Raw genomic sequence first — 19,528 nt, forward strand, 5'->3', positions numbered from 1 at the left:
TACGATCGTAATGTAAGGAACGACTCTGTTTTAAAGAAAGAACAGAATAACTTAATAAAGGTCTCCCATCTCGTTCTTTTTGACGGTCCTTTTGGACTCTGGTGATAACTGTGTTCATTTTATAAGACTTGCTTTGGGTAAATAACCCAGTGCCCTATCAGCGCTCCAGCCGGGAGCCAGCGGCTGCTGTGTGTGCGCGCTAAAGACGGTGGAAGGTGCCTCGGGGAGGACCTGGGGAGGGGCTGCCCATCTCCATCGCGCCCCAGACACTTCCTAAGAGACTCCCAGCCCTTTCCTGCAGCTGCCACTTGGAGACTCCACGCTTCCCCTCCAGAGAAAAGAAGCCATCCATCTAAATCAACTGCCTCTCCACGTCCCTCGTTTCTGCCTCCGCCAGCCTCCACCCCCATCCCTTCCATTGTGTTGTGCCTTTTCGGTTTAGCCCCGCTTCTTGTCTAAGACCTTAACCCAGTTTGTAGCGGGAGGGATTACTGAGAATTTCTGAACCCCGAGTTGCAATGGAGCTGTACGGAAAGGTAAGGCCAACCGAGTTCCTCGGCATGCTCAGCGTGAAATCCTGCTTTGATGGACTTTGGTGTGTGTGTGTGTGTGTGTGTGTGTGTGTGTGTGTGTGTGTGTGTGTGTGTGTGTGAGAGAGAGAGAGAGAGAGAGGGAGAGAGAGAGAGAGAGAGAGAGAGAATGCGCATGCTTTCTCAATGCAATTGTGCGGGTAAACCGCTTTCCTTAGCTGCGTGCCATTCATCGTCTTTCGTGTTTGCTTAATGAGATTGTAAAACCAACCACTCCAACTAGGGAAATGTGTAAACTTTGCCGATTCCAATGGAGCGAAGAGTCCCCAGCGCAAGACTTCGTTTGTACTGGGAGTTAGTACAAGATAGAATTTTCTAACAAGGAAATCACAATGTGTCTTCCGAAGGCGATAGTTAGCAAAGAATAAATTCCAGCTGAAACGGACTGGGGTTACTTCAGCCTGCGCCCGGCTCGGAAATGGGGTGGGAAGGCAGAAGTAACTGCCGCGAGCGAGGAGCGATTCCGCCAGAGGAGAAAGGTGGCTCTGCGCGGAGGCGGACTGAAGGAGCGAAGCTGTTTGGTGCTTACTTGCCGGGAGATGTAGTTCGCGGCTTGTCCGTTTGCCTGGAAAGCCAGCAAGATAAAACTACAACTCCCATGAGAATGCGGGGCTCCAGACCAGTACGCGCGTGCGGCGCCAGAAGGGGACAGCTCTGGTGCTGATGTTGGAGCCAGTTAGCGAACCCCAAGAGTGCAGAGTGTGGATCGTGGAGCTCTCGGGCTGTGCATGCGTGACCAGGCGTCCGTGCCAGCGCTGTTCTAGCCAAAGATAAAGGACATTTTGTCAACAATGAGACACGAAGCGCCCATGCAGGTGGGTCTATAAAGCAAGTGTGGCCTCAGGAGGAATAGAGATGCTTTCCCCACTCGCTCCAGGCACAAACTGCCCAACCCGAGGGAAGGTCTAGGCGGCCACCCGCGGAGACTCGGTTCCGTGCCTAGGTCCTGGGGGCAGAGGTGGGTTCCTCTGCGCTCCTTGCGGCTGTGGTTGGGGCTGTCTTGATGAGGGATAGGGATGTTCATTATCTTCCCGGGTTCCGCAAGGAGAATGAGAGTGTCTGTCTAAAATGAAAACCCATTCAAACAAAAGTCATAGGAACGTGCATCTCATGTTGGCACTGATCTGCCCTCTTGGCTTCCCCGGTTTGGTTTCGCGGTACAAATGCACTGAAGGTCAGCCAGGTCCGTGATTGCGGGATCTCCCGTGGAGTCGGAATAGATTGAATTCTGCTTGGTTAAGAGCGAGTTAAGAAAGGTGAAACCAATCCTAGGGTTTCCCCAACCCCTTTTCTTCATTTATGGCCCCAGTAGTATCAGCGGAAAATGGCATACACATTCGGGTTTAGCTCATTCTAGAGCTATGGCAGCCCTTTATCACTGTCCGCATAACTGGCTTACTCCTCCGTTTCGGAAAACTCCCTCTGAGCTTTCCTGTGTGATGTGCCCATTTGTTGTCCTCATTTCATTCAGAATCTTAGGTTTGGTTCCTTCAAGAAATGCAAACGACAACTCTGCAAAGGTGCCTTTGCTTTAAGTTTTGTTTTTCAAGTACTGATGAGTGATGCTTTCTCGTTTGTATGTACAACCAGTTAACGCTAAACATCAGCCTATGTTCATTAACCAAGCAGGATGATCCCATTGCTCAAAAGAAAGGCACTTTATGAATGGGGTTGAGAGGGGAATGGAACACTCCGTTTGGAATGTGTTGTCTCCCTTGAGACCCCACCATTACTGCTAAATTCAACAATATAAATATTTGACTTTAATTCGGATTATAAACGTTTTCTAACTGGTTTCTTCACAAATCAAGGACTTTCAACATAGCTTGGATTTACTTTTAGTTTATTTTATGCTGTGTATATATTAATATGCACTGACTGGACTGGTAAATGAAGAATCTATAGAATCTAATTGTTTGTTAAAGGATTGTATAATAGAAACCCTCAAATTACCTTATGAGTTATTGTAATTTTGATTTGTTCCAGACAACATTGGCCCCATTTTGTGTTTTCTAATACCTCTGTGTGTGACTTAATTTTTCATTATAGACCTGATGTGAAGAGAAGTGGGACAGACAATAAAGGTACAGTCTGTTGCAATCAAGATATATTGGCTTATGATAATTTTCCATTACTGGAGGTACTGCCGGGAGCCAACTGTCTAAATTAATCATATTTGGTTATCAGTAAACATTGATAATAGACTTTAAAAGTAGCTGGTTCATATTTAAAGTCAACCGCCATATATGCTCTGAAGTCTATCAAAATAAACTACTAAAAAAATTGACCACACTACATACTCATTTTTATTTTTTTATGGGAATTGCTTAGAATATTGAGAAGGTTCATTAAAATGTTACAGAACTGTGTGAAAGGAATGCCTGTGGAATACTGTGTGTGCCCATTAACTGTATAGTAGGCATTGTAATTCCAAATTTTAGTCAAAACTTTAATGAAAAAAAATAATATAAAGATTAGGCAACATGAAATTGCTTGTGGATGGAGTTATTGTTATATTTATGGTGGATTTTATTCATAGAACTAGATTGTTGAAATTTAGATATTTAAGTGCCCAAATGCTACTATGGATAACATGTACATGTTAAGAAATCGGGCTACTTGTTAAAGAGCACACATTGATTCAATTTAACTGGTAAATATATTGTTGTCCTGGTGACCCCCTCTCCTCTATTACAGATTTTAACAAATAAATAATGATAAGAAGATTACAAATTATAACATGCTTTAATTTTTTTAGTAACAAGTAATATCTCATCTATTGTACCTTTAAATCTTAATCACATTCCAAGTGGCTTCAATATATGAAAATGCAACAAGATAAAGAATTGACACTTCTTTTTTCCACTCAGAGACTACACCATATCATCATTTTAAATATATTCCCAAAATATATTTTACTTAGGTTTCTAGAAGGTAAGCCACAAACAAAACCTCATTCTATAGTTTCGTTATCTTAGGAGACTCTTCTCCTTTAAAAAATATTCATTTAGTTCACTTGGTGATTCAAAACAAGATGAGCTTTTAAATTTAATTTTTTATTTCCTAATTTACTTATTATATTTTCTTGGAAGAAAGAACCCTTTTTAAAAATTATGTAATATCTTTTAAAAAGCATTTGATGTGCCTATATAAACAGCTCAATGTTCTGTTGAAACTAGCTCTTTGATATATGCGTATTTTCTGAAGAACATTTCTCTCTGAATGGATGGAAAATGAGGGATAATAATTGTTCTTTTATAGTGACTATTAAATCCACATACAATGATAATCTTTGATGTCTGTATTTCCTTTGTAGCCATGTAACCAGGAACAGCATTTAGTTAAGTGTTCCACGTGATGACCTTAGAATTTTAATGCAGGAGATGGTCATTGTGTGCCTTCTCATGCAGTGTGCACATAAATCTTGAGGGATAAATGAAATTGAGAAGAGAAGTGTCATGACTTGAGGGCAAGACTTTGGTGAACCAGTCATCATTTGATCCAGGACCCAGACTGAACAAAAGCTTATCTGTGCCAAGCACTGTGACTTGCTTTCAGATCTCATTAATATCTATAACAACTCAGCTTACAGGCAAGATAGCTGGAACTTATGAAGATTAAATAACTGTCCCAATATGGTAGAGTCAAAAGTCAGCCTAGAAAACCCCTGTCCTTTCCATTATTATTTTGGTTCCCCAAGAAGACCCAGAAAAATGATGTAAAGAATGAATGCACTATTGATATAATTTGATTAATTCATTTGGTTCAGAAGAAAGAAAAATTGGCTATCTTGTGTTTATAAAATAAACTTGTGTAAACTTAACTGAATATTTGATAAGGACAGTATTTTAAAGTAGCTTGTTCTCTGTTTCCTGGATTTGTAATTCCTTTAGGTCCGCTTACTATCTTGTGGGACCAAAGTGGAATCCATTGTCTTTGATTAAATGCTACCTCTTCAGTTGTGTTATCTACAAGCTTTCTGGGTCATCTCATAAATATGGAGCCTTCTGACTATTTAGGAAACTTCAAAGAAAAATATCCACCTAAATTGTGAAGTACAGTGCCAAAAGTAAAGATTGTTTGGGTTGAAAGAATATAGATTAAACCAAAGTTGAAGATAAGGTAAAAACCATTAGAAAGATATTAAGTACAGCTGTGCTGTGTACAAAGACAACTTACAAAGAATTAGAGTACAAATATTAATGTTTCATTTGGCTGTAGACGGTACGTGGTATTCTTACACTTTATCACCATTGAATTCCTAACCATTTTCAGCCTCAATGGTGATCCCTTTATCTTTATAAGAAATAGAATTTTAATCCTTACAGAAACAGAAAATCTCTGGTTGACTTTGAAGAAGCAAGAAATTCTTCCCTCCTCCATTTGGGCTAAGTCCTCAGGTATCCACCTCTCTTCTGTAGAGGGAAGTGGAGTACAGGGAATAAGCCTATGGTAAAAATAAACTTCTTTGGTGCAAGGGTGGATTTCCGTTTCCACTGTTTTCAGGCCAAGAAGTTGTGGATTTATCACATAGTATAACTAGAATTTGTCCCTGCCATTCTAAGCTTGCATTGGAACTGGAAATTTCTTTGTTGACCATCATATTCCAAGAAATAATTATAGTTCTATGCTGAAGCTTGGGTTTTCCTTTCCCTTACACCAAAGACATCTACCTCATGGGGTTCAAACAGCTGGGGCACCTGAAAAACATCCTTGTGTGGTTAAAGATTGTCCAACCATTTTTTTCTATTACCCATTCATTAATTTTGTTTGGAAGTTCTAGATGAACCATTGGAGCAGGTTATAGTCTATTACTAAAGGTACTATGACCTGTGAAAATTAAATCTTTGAGAGATATTTGGAATTATATAGATCTATTGTATTTTTGTCCATTTGCAGTTTGTTTTTTGAGGAAATATTTATAGACATCAAAATGCACCAATTGTAAGTGAGCATTTTAATAAGTTTTGACAAATGGATACACCTGTGTAATACACAAGCTATAAAAGAGAATATTCCCATCACCCCAAAAAGTTCTCTCATGTTTTTCCTTAGTTAATTTGCTTACATTAAAAAGTTATTTTGACATTAGTTCCCATTAATTGGTTTTGTTTGTTCTAGAACTTCATATAATTCCAGAATATGCAGTATGTACCCTTTTGAATCTAGCTTATTTTGCTAGCATAATGTGGTTAAGACACATCCATGGGTTGCATGTATGACCAGTAACTAACTCCATTGTGTTGGTGAATTTTATACTGTTGTATGAATTTACCATGCTTTCTTAATCCATTCTCCTGTTGATGGACATTGAGGGATTTCCAGTTTGAGACAATTATGAATAAGTCTATAAACATTCTTGCATTCGTCTTCTTATAATAATGTGCTGCCATTTCTCTTGAGTAAATACCTGAAGTAGAGTTGCTGGGATAAAGGGTAAGTATATGTTTAACTTGATAAGAAACAGTCAAAGCATTCCCAAAGTGGTAGTACCATTTTACATTCTCACAGCAGTGGATGAGAGTTCCCGTTGCTCCGTATCCTCAACAACATATGGTTTCAATGTTTTTTTTTTTTTCATTTTTTTTTATTGTGGACTATAACATATATACATAAAAGTGATTACTTTCAAAGTGCCATTTGACAAGTAGTTAGAGAGCAATTTTCCAAGAATGTTATGGGTTACAGTTCCACAGTTTCAGTTTTTTCCTTATTGTGAAATATAACATGTATACGGAAAGGTGAAAACTTTGAATGTACAATTTAACAAGTAGCTATAGAGGAAATTTCAAAGAATGTTAGGGGTTACAGTTCCACCATTTCAGTTCTTTCCTTCTAGCTACTCTAATACACTAGCAAGTAAGAAAAAAATTATATAAAGTTCAGTATTCATAATCATTTGTTAAATTCTATCTTGTCTGTAGTTACCCCTTACTGTAGTTTAATCACTTTCCTGATCTTCAGGAATGTCTAGGCAGTGACCACACTAAATTGTTCATGTTGAAAAAGGGTGTCAACATTGTGGGAGAGGGGATACATCTGGTTGATGTTCTTGTAAAGGCTGTTGCCTCTGGGTTTTGGGACTTATCTGCAATAGGAACTCTTTGGAGGATTTAAGTTTCTGAAAAATAAACTTAGTGAGTGAAACTTTTATAGCGTCTCAGATAGGGACCAGGGTGTTCTTTAGGGTTTTCAGGACTACTTTTGATTTGGGCTTGTCATACTATGGCCATTTGGTATATCTAGCTGAAGCTTGCATAGGAGTAGCCTCCAGGACAGCCTCTATTTGAAGTCTCTTAGCCACTGAAACCTTATTTTGCTGCCTTTATTTTCCCCCTTTTGTTCAAAAAAACATTCTCAATCCCTTGATGCCAGGGTGAGGCTCATTCTTGGGATCCATGTCTCATGTCGCCAGGGAGGCTCACTCAACCTGGGGGTCCTGTACCATGTTGGGGGGAGGGTGATGACTTTATTTGCAGAGTTAGGCTTAAAGAGAGAAAGGCCCCATTTGAGCAACAAAAGAGGTTCTCTGGAGGTGATTCCTAGGCATAATTATAGGTGAGTTTAGCCTCCCCTTTACAGCCATAGTTTCACAAGAGCAAGCCTCAAAATCGAGGGCTTGTCTCATTAAGTAGGGGGTTCCTAATTTCATATAGCATATGTTCTGTCCAGGATTAGCAATCAGTGTCTCACATTATCTTCACTTAGTTGTACAATCATCCTCACTCTCCCCAAAGCTCGTATCAGCCCTTAATTATTTATCCCTAGTACTTGTGTGGTACTAGTAAGGTATTCCTATTAATTATAGTCCCTAGTATGCAATAGGTAGTTTTTCCCTTATACCACTTTGTTGTTAACGCTTTACACCAGTGTCATTTCTGAAAGTATATCATGCAAGCACATATTTATATTATAGTGCTAATCTGTGGGATACATGCCTTTAAACAATCCCTTTCAATTATGTTTGCCTTCAATGCAGCTCTGATACTTGCAATCTAATTAATGAACAGCCGTCACCCCTATCCATTCCCGTACCTTTAAAGTTACCTTCATTAATATATCTGAAATATTAGCTTCACTAGCTTCTGTCTATCTCTAGGTCCCCTATATTCTACATTATAAGACATTGATCTTACATTGTTCAGGGAGTTCACAGTAGTAGTAAAATACAATATCTCTCCTTTTTGTCTGACATATTTTACTCAACATTGTATCTTCAGGGTTCATGCATTTGCCTATGTTTCAGGACCCCGTTCTTTCTTACTGCCGTATGGTAGTCCATCATATGTATATACCACATTTTGTTTATCCACTTGTCTGCTGAAGGACACTTGGATTGTTTCCATCTCCTAGCAATTGTGAACAATGCTGCTATAAACATTGGCATGCAAATGTCTGTTCATGTCACTGCTTTCAGATCTGGGTATATACCAAGAAGTAGAATTGCCAGATCATAGGGTAACTTGATATCTAGTTTTCTGAGGAACCACCACACTTTCTTCCACAGTGGGTTTGCCATTATACATTCCCACCAGTAATGAATAAGAGTTCCAATTTCTCTACTTCCTCTCCAGCATTTGTTGATTCCTGTTCATTTAATGGCAGCCGTTTTTATTGGTGTGAGATGGTACCTTATTGTGGTTTTGATTTGCATTTCCCTAATGACTAGTGAAGATAAGAATTTTTTTCATGTGTTTTTTAGCCATTTGTATTTCCTCTTCCGAAAAATGTCTTTTCATATGTTTTGCCCATTGTATAATTGGGCTGTTTGTACTATTGTCATAGAGTTGTAGGATTTCTTTATATATGCATGGTATCAGTCTCTTATCAGATATATAGTTTCCAAATATTTTCTCCCATTGAGTTGGCTGCCTCTTCACCTTTTTGACAAAGTCTTTAGAGGCACAGATGCTTTTAATTTTGAAGAGTTCCCATTTATCTATTTTTTCTTTTGTTGCTTGTGCTTTGAGTGTAAGGTCTAAGAAGCTACTTCCTATGACTAGGTCTTGATGCTGTTTCCCTATATTATCTTCTAAGAGTTTTATGGTGCTGCCTCTTATATTGAGGTCTTTGATCCACTTTGAGTTAGTTTTTGTATAGGGTGTGAGGCAGGGATCCTCTTTAATTCTTTTGGATATGGATATCCAGTTTTCCCAGCACTGTTGAAGAGACTCTTCTGTCCCACTTCAGTGTATTTGAGCGCCTTATGAAAAATCAGTTGACCATAGATCTGGGAGTCTATTTCTGAACTCTCGATTCCATTGATCAATAAGTCTATCTTTGTGCCAATAACATGCTGTTTTGATCACTGTGGCTATATATTAGGCTTTAAAGTCAGGAGGTTTAAGTCTTCCCAACTTGTTCTTCTTTTTAAGAATGTTTTTGGCAATTCAAGACCCCTTTCCTTTCCAAAATAAATTTGATAACTAGCTTTCCCAAGTCTATGAAGTAGGTTGTTAGAATTTTGATTGGAATTGCATTGAATCTATAGATCAGTTTGGGTAGAACTGACATCTTTAATGGCGTTTAACCTTCCTTTCCATGAACATAAATTATCTTTCCACCTAATTAAGTCCTCTTTGATCTCTTTTAGTAATGTTTGTAATTTTCTGTGTAGAGGTCTTTTGCATCCTTGGTTAAGTTTATTCCTAGGTACTTGATTTTTTTAGTTGCTATGGTGAATGGAATTTTTTTCTTGATTGCCTCTTCATTTAGGTCATTACTAAAGTATAAGAACATTACTGACTTGTATGCATTAGTCTTGTATCATGTCACTATGCTGAATTTATTTGTTTTCTTATTTTGAACCACCACCCTTGCATGCCAGGAATGAACCCCACTTGGTTGTGGTGTATAATTATTTTAATGTACCTTTGGATTCTGTTGCAAGTATTTTGTTGAGAATTTTGCATCTGTATTCATTAGGAAGATTGGCCTTTAGTTTTCCCTTCTTGTAGTATCTTTATCTGGTTTTGGTATTGGAGTGATATTAGCTTCACAAAATGAGTTGGGTAGTATTCATTTTTCTTCAATCTTTTGAAAGAGTTTGAGCAGGAATGGTGACAATTCTTTTTGGAAAGTTTGGTAAATTTCCCCTTTGAAGCCTTCTGGCTGGACTTTTATTTGTAGGTAGATTTTTTATAATGCAATTTTTTGAGATATATTCACATACCATATATTCATCCAGAGTATACAGTCAATTGTACACAGTATCATCGTATAGTTGTGCATTCATCACCATAATCAATTTTTTGAACATTTTGATTAATCAAGGAAATAAAGATGAAACTAAGAATAAAACTAAAAATAAAAGTACAAAAGAACACCCAAAACATCTTCTATACTGTTCCCACCCATTATTCATTTACTTTTTGTCCCTCTTTTTCTATACATCTGTGCATACACTGGATAAAGGGAGTGGGAGCCACAATGTTTTCACAATCACACAGTCACACTGTATAAGCTATATATACAGTCATCTTTAAGAATCAAGGATACTGGATTGCAGTTCAACAGTTTCAGGTATTTCCTTCTAGCTATTCTAATACACTAATAACTAAAAAGGGTTATCTATAAAATGCATAACAGTAACCTCCAGAATGACCTCTCAACTCCATTTGAAATCTCTCAGCCACTGAAACTTTATTTTGTTTCAGTTCTCTTCCCCTTTTTGGTTGGGAAAGCTTTTTTAGCCCCACACTGCCAAGTCCAGCCTCATCCTTGGGAGTCATGTCCATATTGCCAGGGAGATTTATAACCCTGGGAGTCATATCTCACATAGAGGGGAGAGCAGTGAGTTTACCTGCAGTATTGGCTTAGATAGAGAGGCCAGATCTGAGCAACAACGAGGTTCTCTGGGGGTGACTCTTAGGCACAATTATAAATAGCCTTAGCCTCTCCCTTGCAGTAACAAGCTTCATAAGGGCAATCCCCAAGATTGCGGGCTTGGCTTACTACAATGGTAGTACCCAGTGCTTCAAGAATATCAGGAATTCCTCAGTGCACCCTTTCCCTTCACATATCCTTCTGGGACACCCATGACATGTATATTCATGCACTTCATGTTGTCATTCAATTCCGAGACCCTGCTTGTATCTTTCCATTCTTTTCCCCATCTGTTCTTTTGTATGTAGTATTTCAAATGTCTTGTCCTCTAGTTCCTGAATCCTTTCTTCTACCTGTTCAAACCTTCTGTTTTATGTCTCCATTGTGTTTTTGATCTCTTCTATTATGCCTTTAATTCCATTAGGTTCTGCTAATTGTTCTTTCAAACATTCAAGTTCTTCCTTCTGTTTGCCGAGTGTCTTATGTCCTTCGTCTTTTTTGCCATATCTTCCCTCAACCTTCCCTAATTTGATTTTTTAATTGATTTAGCATATTTTTTGAAGATCTTTAATTAGTTGTTTTAACTCCTTTATCTCATTTGAAGTGTTATGTTGGTTCCTTTGACTGGGCCTTATCTTTACTCTTTCCTACAGTGATTTGTAAATTTTGGTTGTATAGGTTTCTGGTTTCCTTGTTTATCCCAATCAGATTTTCCCAGACCAGACAGGCCCATGTCTCAGGAAGAGGGTGTAATCAGTGTCAACTTTCCCTGAGGATGAGACTTAGCAGATTATCAGACTTTCCTGTGAGGCCTCTGGATGCTATGCTTTTCCTATCCTGCCCTGAAGGTGGTGCGTGTAAGCTCGCAGCTCCCCACTGGCATAAATAGGTGCATTGCTTTTAATTCTCAGTAGACCCTGTCCTGCCAGGAGCTGAGATTGTCAGAAGCACAGCTTAAGCTGTTTCTCCCCCCCCCCCCCCCGAGGCCCTAGGGTCTGAGTTCTCTGAGGGAGGGTCCACTACTGGAGCTGGGCTCCACCTCCCCCTTTTCTTAGGGAAGATAATCCCTTTAGGGATTTATCTCCTACATATGATTTCTTCCTTTGTCTCTTTGACTATCTTAACTCCACCCTTGCCTGGGTCAGTGCTGACAATTGAAAATGCCTGAGGCTTTCTCTAATGAGCTACTTAGAATGAGAGGAAAAAAAGGAAAAAAGAAAGAAATCTCCTTTTCAGAGTCAGTCACAAGTCTCCCAACTACCAGTCAAGAACCATAGTTAGTTCCCAGTTCTCTGTGACCTTTTTCTTGGCAACAGCCCTTTTCAGTATTCTGAGCTCAGCCAACTCCAAAAGCTTCTGTTTTTATTTATTTATGTTTTTTTTTTTTTCCCATCAGCCCCACCATCTCTGTGCCAGGAGCAACCCCAAGTTCCTTTCCTGCTTGCTCTGGGTCTATCTATATGCATAGCTTGTATTCAGTAGTGCAAATTCATTAACTAAAACTGCAGTTGGAGCTTGGTTGAGCTACCTTCCCTTCCTCCTAGTAGACTGTTTCTTTTTCCCACAGGGAAGTGTTTCAGCTCAGGCTTCCATGCTGGCTGCGGAGAAGTGCTAGCTCCTCAATTTGGAGAGCTTTACTTACAGTTCTTATGCTGCAATCTCAGCTGTTCCACCCATTCCATACTAGTGTACTATGTGTGCCTGGTCATAGATGTCCCCCAACAGTTGTTCCAGACATTTACTGGTTGTTTCTGGCTATATGCTAGTTGTTCCAGGGGACTTTTAGGTAGATTTGTTATTACTGATTGGATCTCTTTGCTTGTGATTGGTTTGTTGAGGTCTTCTATTTCTTATGAAGTCAGTCTAGGTTGTTCATGTGTTTCCAGGAAATTGTCCATTTCCTCTAGCTTGTCTAGTTTGTTGGCAGACAGTTGTTCATAGTATCCTCTTATGATTTTTAAAATTTCTTTGGGATCCATAGTAATGCCACTGCTCTCATTTCTGATTTTATTTGGGTCTTCTCTTTTTTACTTTCTTTCTGAGGGTTTGTCAATCTTTTTGATCTTCTCAAAGAAACAACTTTTTGGTTTCATTTATTCTCTCTCTCTCTTTTTTTTTTTTTGTTGTCTACCTCATTTATTTCTGCTTTAATCTTTGTTATTTCTTTTCTTCTACTTGCTTTAGGATCAGTTTGCTGATCATTCTCTAGCCTCTTCAGTTTTTCTCTTATGTCTTTGGTTTAGCTCTTTCTTCCTTTTTGATGTGAGCATTTAGAGCTATGTATTTCCCTCTCAGCACTGCCTTCACTGATTCTCATAGGTTTTAATATATTTTCTTCTCATTTTCATTAGTCGCTAGATATTTACCTATTTCTCTTGCAATTTCTTTTTTGATCCACTGGTTGTTTAGGAGTGTGCTGTTTAACCTCCATATATTTGTGAAAGATCTGGTTCTTTGGTGGTTATTGATTTCTAGTTGCATTCCAGTATGATCATGGAATGTACTTTGAATAATTTCAATGTTTTTAAATTTATTAAGACTTGTTTTCTTCCCCAGCATATGATCTATCCTGGAGAACATTCCACGAGTGCTAGAGAAGAATGTATATCCTGGTACTTTGGGAGGTAATGATCTATATATGTCTGTTAAGTCTAATTCATTTATCACATTGTTTAGGTTCTCAGTTTCCTTATTAGTCCTCTCTCTAATTGTGCTATCTATAGAAGAGAGTCTTGTATTAAAGTCTCCCACTATTATTGTAGAAATGTCTATTGCTCCCTTCAGTTTATCCAATGTTTGTCTCATTTTCTTGATTGGGTGCTCCTTGATTGGGTACTATCTTAGTTTGCTAATGCTGCAGAATGCAAAACACCAGAGATGGACAGGCTTTTATAAAATGGGGGTTTATTTCGCTACACAGTTACAGTCTTAAGGCCACAAAGCATCCAAGGTAACACCTCAGCAATCGGGTACCTTCACCGGAGGATGGCCAATGGCGTCCGGAAAACCTCTGCTAGCTAGGAAGGCAGCTGGCATCTGCTCCAAAGCTCCGGCCTCAAAATGGCTTTCTCCTAGGACGTTCCTCTCTAGCAAGCTTGCTCCTATTCAAAACATCACTCCCAGCTGCACTCTCTGAGCTCCCGCTCTCTGAGTCAGCTCATTTACATGGCTCCACTGATCAAGGTCCACCCCGAATGGGCAGGGATCATCTCATCAAAATCATTACCCACAGCTGGGTGGGGCACACTCCAAGCAAATACAACCAGCACCAAAACTTCTGCCCCACACAAGACCACAAAGATAATGGCATTTGGGGGACACAATACACTCAAACCGGCACAGGTACATAAACATTTATGATTGTTATTTCATCTTGGTGAATTGTCCCTTTTATTATTATATAGTGTCCTTCTTTCTCTTATGACATCTTTGCATTTAAAGTCTATTTTTTTCTGATATTCATATAGTTATCCCTGCTTTCTTTTGATTGTAGCTTGTATGGAATATATATATTTTCCATCCTTTCACTTTTAGTCTCTGTGTCTAGGATGAGTCTCTTTTAAACAGCATATCGATGGGTCATACTTTTCAATCCATTCTACCAGTCCTATCTTTTAATTGGAGCTTAATCCATTCACATTCAAAGTTATTACCATGAAGGCAGTTCTGGAACCAGTCATCTTATCATTTGGTTTTTAATTGTCATATCTACTTCCCACCCCCTCTCTCTTTTTTTTTCCTTTGAGTTATCCTTACTAATATTCTTCAATTCTATGCCCTTCTCCAGAGCTCTCTCTGCTTTCTTTTTTTCTGTCAGTAGAGCTCCCTTTAGTATTTCTTGCAGGGAAGGTCTCTTGTTAACAAATTCTCTTGGCCTTTTTTTGTCTGTGAAAGTTTTAACCTCTCCCTCAATTTTGAAGGAGAGTTTTGCTGGATAAAGAATTTTTGGTTGACAATTATTCTCTTTTAGAATCTTAATATGTCATACCACAGCCTTATTGCCTTCCTGGTGTCAGCTGAGTAGTCAATATTTAGTCTTATGTGGCTTCCTTCATATGTGGTGAATCACTTCTCTTTTACTGCTTATAGGACTTTCTCCTTCTCTTCAGCATGTTGTCCTTCATTTTCCTGACATCTGTCTCAATTTTTTTTCAATATTTTCCACCATTCATTCTTTTCTATGTTTGCATTCAATTGCCATGTCCCTGAATTCACTTATTGTTTCTTCTGCCTCTTCAAATCTGCTGTTATATGTCTCTAGTATATTTTTAATTTGATCTATAGTATCCTTTAGTTCCATAAGAACTGCTATTTTTTAATTTACTCTTTGAAATTCTTCTTTATGCCCTTCTAGAGTCTTCTTGATGTCCTTCATGTCATTAACCGACCCACTGAATTTGTTTTGGAGGTTTCTGTGTACTTCTTTGATTAATTGCTCCAGATTCTGTGTCTCCTCTGGCTTTTTAGTTTGGTCACTTGGCTTGTCCATCTCTACTTGGGTTTCATAGGCTTTGTGATTTTCTGTTGGCTTTGGGGCATTTGCTTATCTTGATAAGATTATTTTGGGATATGCAGGATTATTTGAGCATTTATATATAATTTAATAATTTAATACCTTTTAGTCCTGCTTCAGCAAATGCTTACTTTAAAACATGCATTTGATATTTAATAGTATAGCATTAGTATGTTTTTTAATTCATTTTTATTAGAGGAATTGTGGATTTACAGAACAATTATGCATAAAATACAGGTTTCCCATATACCACCCTATTGTAAACACCTTGCATTGGTGTGGAACATTTATTACAATTGATGAAAACACATTTTTATAATTGGACTATTAATTATAGCCCATGGTTTAACTTAGGGTTCACTTTGTGTAGTCCAGTTTTGTGGATTCTTTTAAGATATTTTTATTCTATTACCATATAAATAACCTAAAATTTCCTCTTTAAATCACATTCAGATATATATTTCAGTGCTGTTAATTAAATTCATAATGTTATGCTACCATCACCACCACACATAACCAAAACATTTCCGTTGTTTCAAACAGGAACCTGTATAGGTTTTAAGCTTTAACTTTCCATTCCTTATCCCGCTCCCCATCACTTGGTAATCTTTATTCTAAATTCTGACTCTATGAGTTTCCTTATTCTAATTATAAAATATTTGTCCTTTTGTGTCTGGCTTATTTCACTGAACATGATGTCTCCAATGTTCATCCATGTTGTAGACTTATTTTTTAATCTGGCATGTGTTCTTTCTTTGTGACTATTCCGTGTACCCTTGCATATGTTGTAGTTGTGGGGTGTAGTGTTCTATATATGTTAATTAGGTCATAGTGTTGGATAGCATTGCTCCAATCTGCTATATCCTTATTAATTTTTGGTCCAGTTATTTTATCCATTATTGAGAAAGTGAAAATCTCCAACAATGATTTGTATGTTTATCCTTTTATTTCTTTCAGGTTTGCTACATATATTTGAAGCACTTTTATTAGGTATGCATACATTTATAATTGTTGAATCATCCTGAAGAATTGTCCATTTTTTAAAAATTATGAATTGTACCTGTTTATCTCTGGCAATACTCATTTAGTCTGAAATTAATGCAGACATTCTTGCTTTCTTAGTAGTGTTTTCATGTTCATATTTTTATTTTCAACTTAGATGTGTCTCTTTACTTCAAGTGTGACTTTTGTGGTCAGCATATATTGTCTTGTTTTTTTATCCTATCTGGAAAAATCTCTCTTAATTGGAGTTTTGGTCCATTTTCAGATATTTCAACAGTATTGTTGAATTTAGATCTATCATTTTGCTATTTGTTTTATATTATCCTGATTTTTTTGTTCCTCTGTTTCTCTTTCCTGTCTTTGTTGTGATTAATTAAACTTTTTAAGGATTTCATTTTAATTCCTCTCTTGGCTTTTTAACTATACATCTTTTCATTTTTTTAGTTTTTATTCTAAGAATTACAATATGAATCTTCAACTTATCGTAGTCTTCTTAGAGTTGATATTATGCTACTTCATATAAAATATAGCAACTTTGCACTAATATAATTTCATTTACATCATCCTTTATGAAATTGTTGTCATATATTACATCTGCATTTTATAAAACAGTTTTATACTTGTATATTTTTTTAATTAAAATATATATTTGCCCACCATCTATTTACCATATCTGGTACTCTTCTTTCCTTTCTGTAGATATGTGTTTCTATCTAGTGTAATTTTCCTTCAACCTGAACATTCTCCTTTAGCACTTCTTGTTGCAGATCTTCTGGCAACAAATTCTCTCAGTTTTTATCTGATAATATTTTTATTTTGCCTTCATTTTTGAATGGTAGTTTTCCTGCATATAAAGTTTTTGTTGACAGTTTTCTTTTTCTTTCAGCACTTTAAACATGCTTCATTGTCTGCTGACAGCCATTGTGATTTGAAGATAGTTGTTCTTAATATTATTGTGCCCTAGCACATAATATGCTGGGGTTTTTTTTCTATGTAACTTTGAATTTCACCAGTTTGACTATGATGCACCTAGTTGTAATGTGCTTTGTATTTAGTCAGCCTGGGGCTTGAATGGTTTTCTTAGATCCATGAGCTTGTGTTTTTCACCAATTTGGAAAGTGTTTGACCAGTAGATATTTATGTAATTTTCCATCCCATTCTTCCATTCTTTTCCCTTCTGAGACTCCAATTACATATATGTTAGACTTTTGATATTGTTTTACAAGTCACTGAAGCGCCGTTCATTTTTCATGTTTTTTTCTTTTTAATCAAATTGTGTATTTTCTATTGCTCTTTCTTCAAGTTCAGTGAATCTTACTTCTGCCATCTTCAATCTTTGTTAAACCCATCCAGGGATTTATCATATCAGTTATTGTATTTTTTCATTTTAGATTTTGTATTTTGTTGTTTTTGTATAGTTTCAATATCTCTTCTGAAATTGCAAATCTGTTCATTCAATACGAATATATCCTCTTTTAATAACTAATTTAATATAAGTACAACAACTGGGTCATCTTAGGTTCAGTTTTCTATTGACTGTCTTCTTTCTTGACTAGATCATATTTTTCTGTTTCTTCATATGCCTGCTTATTTTTATTATGCACTAGCTATTGTGGATGATAGATTGTAGACTCTGAATTCAGATATGTTTTTCTGAAAAGTGATGGTTTTTGCACTTGCAGGCAGTTAACTTGGCTACATTTGAACTCCAATCTGTCTTTTCTGTAGTAGGCAATAGCTAAAATTTTAATTCTCTCAGCTTCCAGCTGGTGGTTTTGCTGGGCCTCATGACTTGTCCACTGCACATGTATAATTCAGTGGTGATCCAAGGATTTGGACAGTTTATAAGCAGATATGGGACTCACCCTCTTGTAGCACCCTTCTTTCCAGAAATTTAATTTCTTTTTAAATTTCCCACTACTCTGTGAACCTAAAACTCTGCCCAAAATATTCCAGCATTGGAATTTCAGTTATCTGAAAGGCGCAAATATTGGCTCCTTTTACACTAAAAACATGTCATGTTGCTGATTTGAGATAGATTTCTTGAGCTGAAACATGTGAATATTGGAAGAGTTTAATGTGACTTATTTATGATACTTTTCAGAAACGAAGAAAGCACAGTGATCAACTGAGCTTCTTAAAGAGAAGGTGGTATAGAAATGTCAATGTTAGTGATTTGAGTATTCATTGTAGATTTTGGGGGGAAAATATTTATGTTTACATTTTAATTTCTATCATTTAAATTATATTTCTATTGATCACTGTTTCTGTGATGCTTAACTATTCTTTGTTTTTCAAATAAAAATCTTGACTTCAAGGCAATTTTAAAAATTTGAACAAGGTACAAAATTGTAAAAATAAAATATTTTTAGCAATTACTTTCTTTTCCCAACTAATGTATTTGTTGGCAGTTTCAAGTCTGCAGAAACAAAATGCCTTTTCCAATACCAACAGGTTTCAGATTGGTTTGCAATGTTACCTCAGTTTTATTGGGATTGTAAAGTGTTTTTCTGTCTACTAAACAATGAAATCAGAGAGGTGAGTGTTCTGTCTTCAGCCATCTAGTGAATACTAGAAAGACATGGTCGTTGGTTCCCTGACGCACTCTCCAGCAAGCTGATTGAACTGGGCCTAGTGTTTGGACTTTACTTATAGCAAACCTAAAAAAAGCCATATTCCATGGCTATCTGGCCTCCTAACAAGGTAAAACCTGGAATGTTAGGCACTTAGTTCCTATACTCTTGGCTTTTTCTGGTCTGGGAACACAAATCATAATCTAACCTCAAGAGGTAAAGCTTTTTTCTTAACTTCAGCCCATCCAAGAGAAGTGGGTGTTACATGTTAACCACTCAGTGGCTCAGATGGGTGTCTGAGTCTCATCAGTTAGACAAACTTGCAAGCCAACACTGATGAATAATTTCTGTTAAAATGTCAGTACCTTGAGGAACCTTAAAGAGCTTGAAGAAAAAATGTGTTAAGTACCATTGGCAAAGTATGGCTCTCACATGACATTCTTCTACAGTGTTAGTAGTAGCAGGTGGCTTCTCTTTTGAATACTTTATTCACTGAACACCTGTGTGAGTGGTAGGCTTGATGAAAAGGAGAAATGGAAACAAAACACACCTGTGGATGGGAGCGTTCTTTTATAAATGTTGGGGGTGGGGGGTTGGGGGTGGAGGTTATTCTTCATAGTAAATAATAGTAGCAGTAGCTTTTGAATGAAAAGCAAGGATGATTATATCTGGAAAAGTCTCTATAAGCCATTCTCATTGGTAAGATTGCACAATCTGGAAACACAAATATTTACACTGCCAAGCCAGCAAGTTCCTCAAGAATGGTCTTCAAATTCCCTTTGTTTCATAAGTATTGGACAATGGGATGGTTGCCCCTATACATAACTTACCCTGATGAATGGAAGAGGGGAAGAGAGATGTCAAGATTTGGAAGGAGTCTTTATAATGTATCTCCAGAGGTGTTTTTCAGGGGCTCAAATATTTTTAAAACTATTTTAATGATGTAAATTTGGGAAGCAAATATATTTATATTAAATTTTAGTTTTGTAATGTGAAGCTTTTTCCTCCCATGGAAATTTTCAGAA

The 19,528-nt window shown here is 37.2% G+C and overlaps 1 protein-coding gene across 2 annotated transcripts in view; it reads left to right on the plus strand.

Moving 5' to 3' along the window:
- Nucleotides 1-334: 334 nt before the first annotated feature.
- The window catches only part of RAB3C (RAB3C, member RAS oncogene family), a 279,178-nt gene continuing 259,984 nt past the window's right edge, over nt 335-19,528 (plus strand). Inside the window, exon 1 of one of the 2 annotated variants that reach the window (XM_037799456.1) lies at nt 335-536. In XM_037799456.1, the coding sequence (XP_037655384.1) occupies nt 519-536 (18 nt within the window). In that variant the 5' untranslated portion in view covers nt 335-518. Of the gene's footprint in view, nt 537-1,262; nt 1,406-19,528 lie in introns of those variants that run through there. The other variant, XM_037799455.1, reaches the window with a different exon arrangement.

Source organism: Choloepus didactylus, chromosome 11, assembly GCF_015220235.1.
Source record: "Choloepus didactylus isolate mChoDid1 chromosome 11, mChoDid1.pri, whole genome shotgun sequence".
Classification (NCBI taxonomy): domain Eukaryota; kingdom Metazoa; phylum Chordata; class Mammalia; order Pilosa; family Megalonychidae; genus Choloepus; species Choloepus didactylus.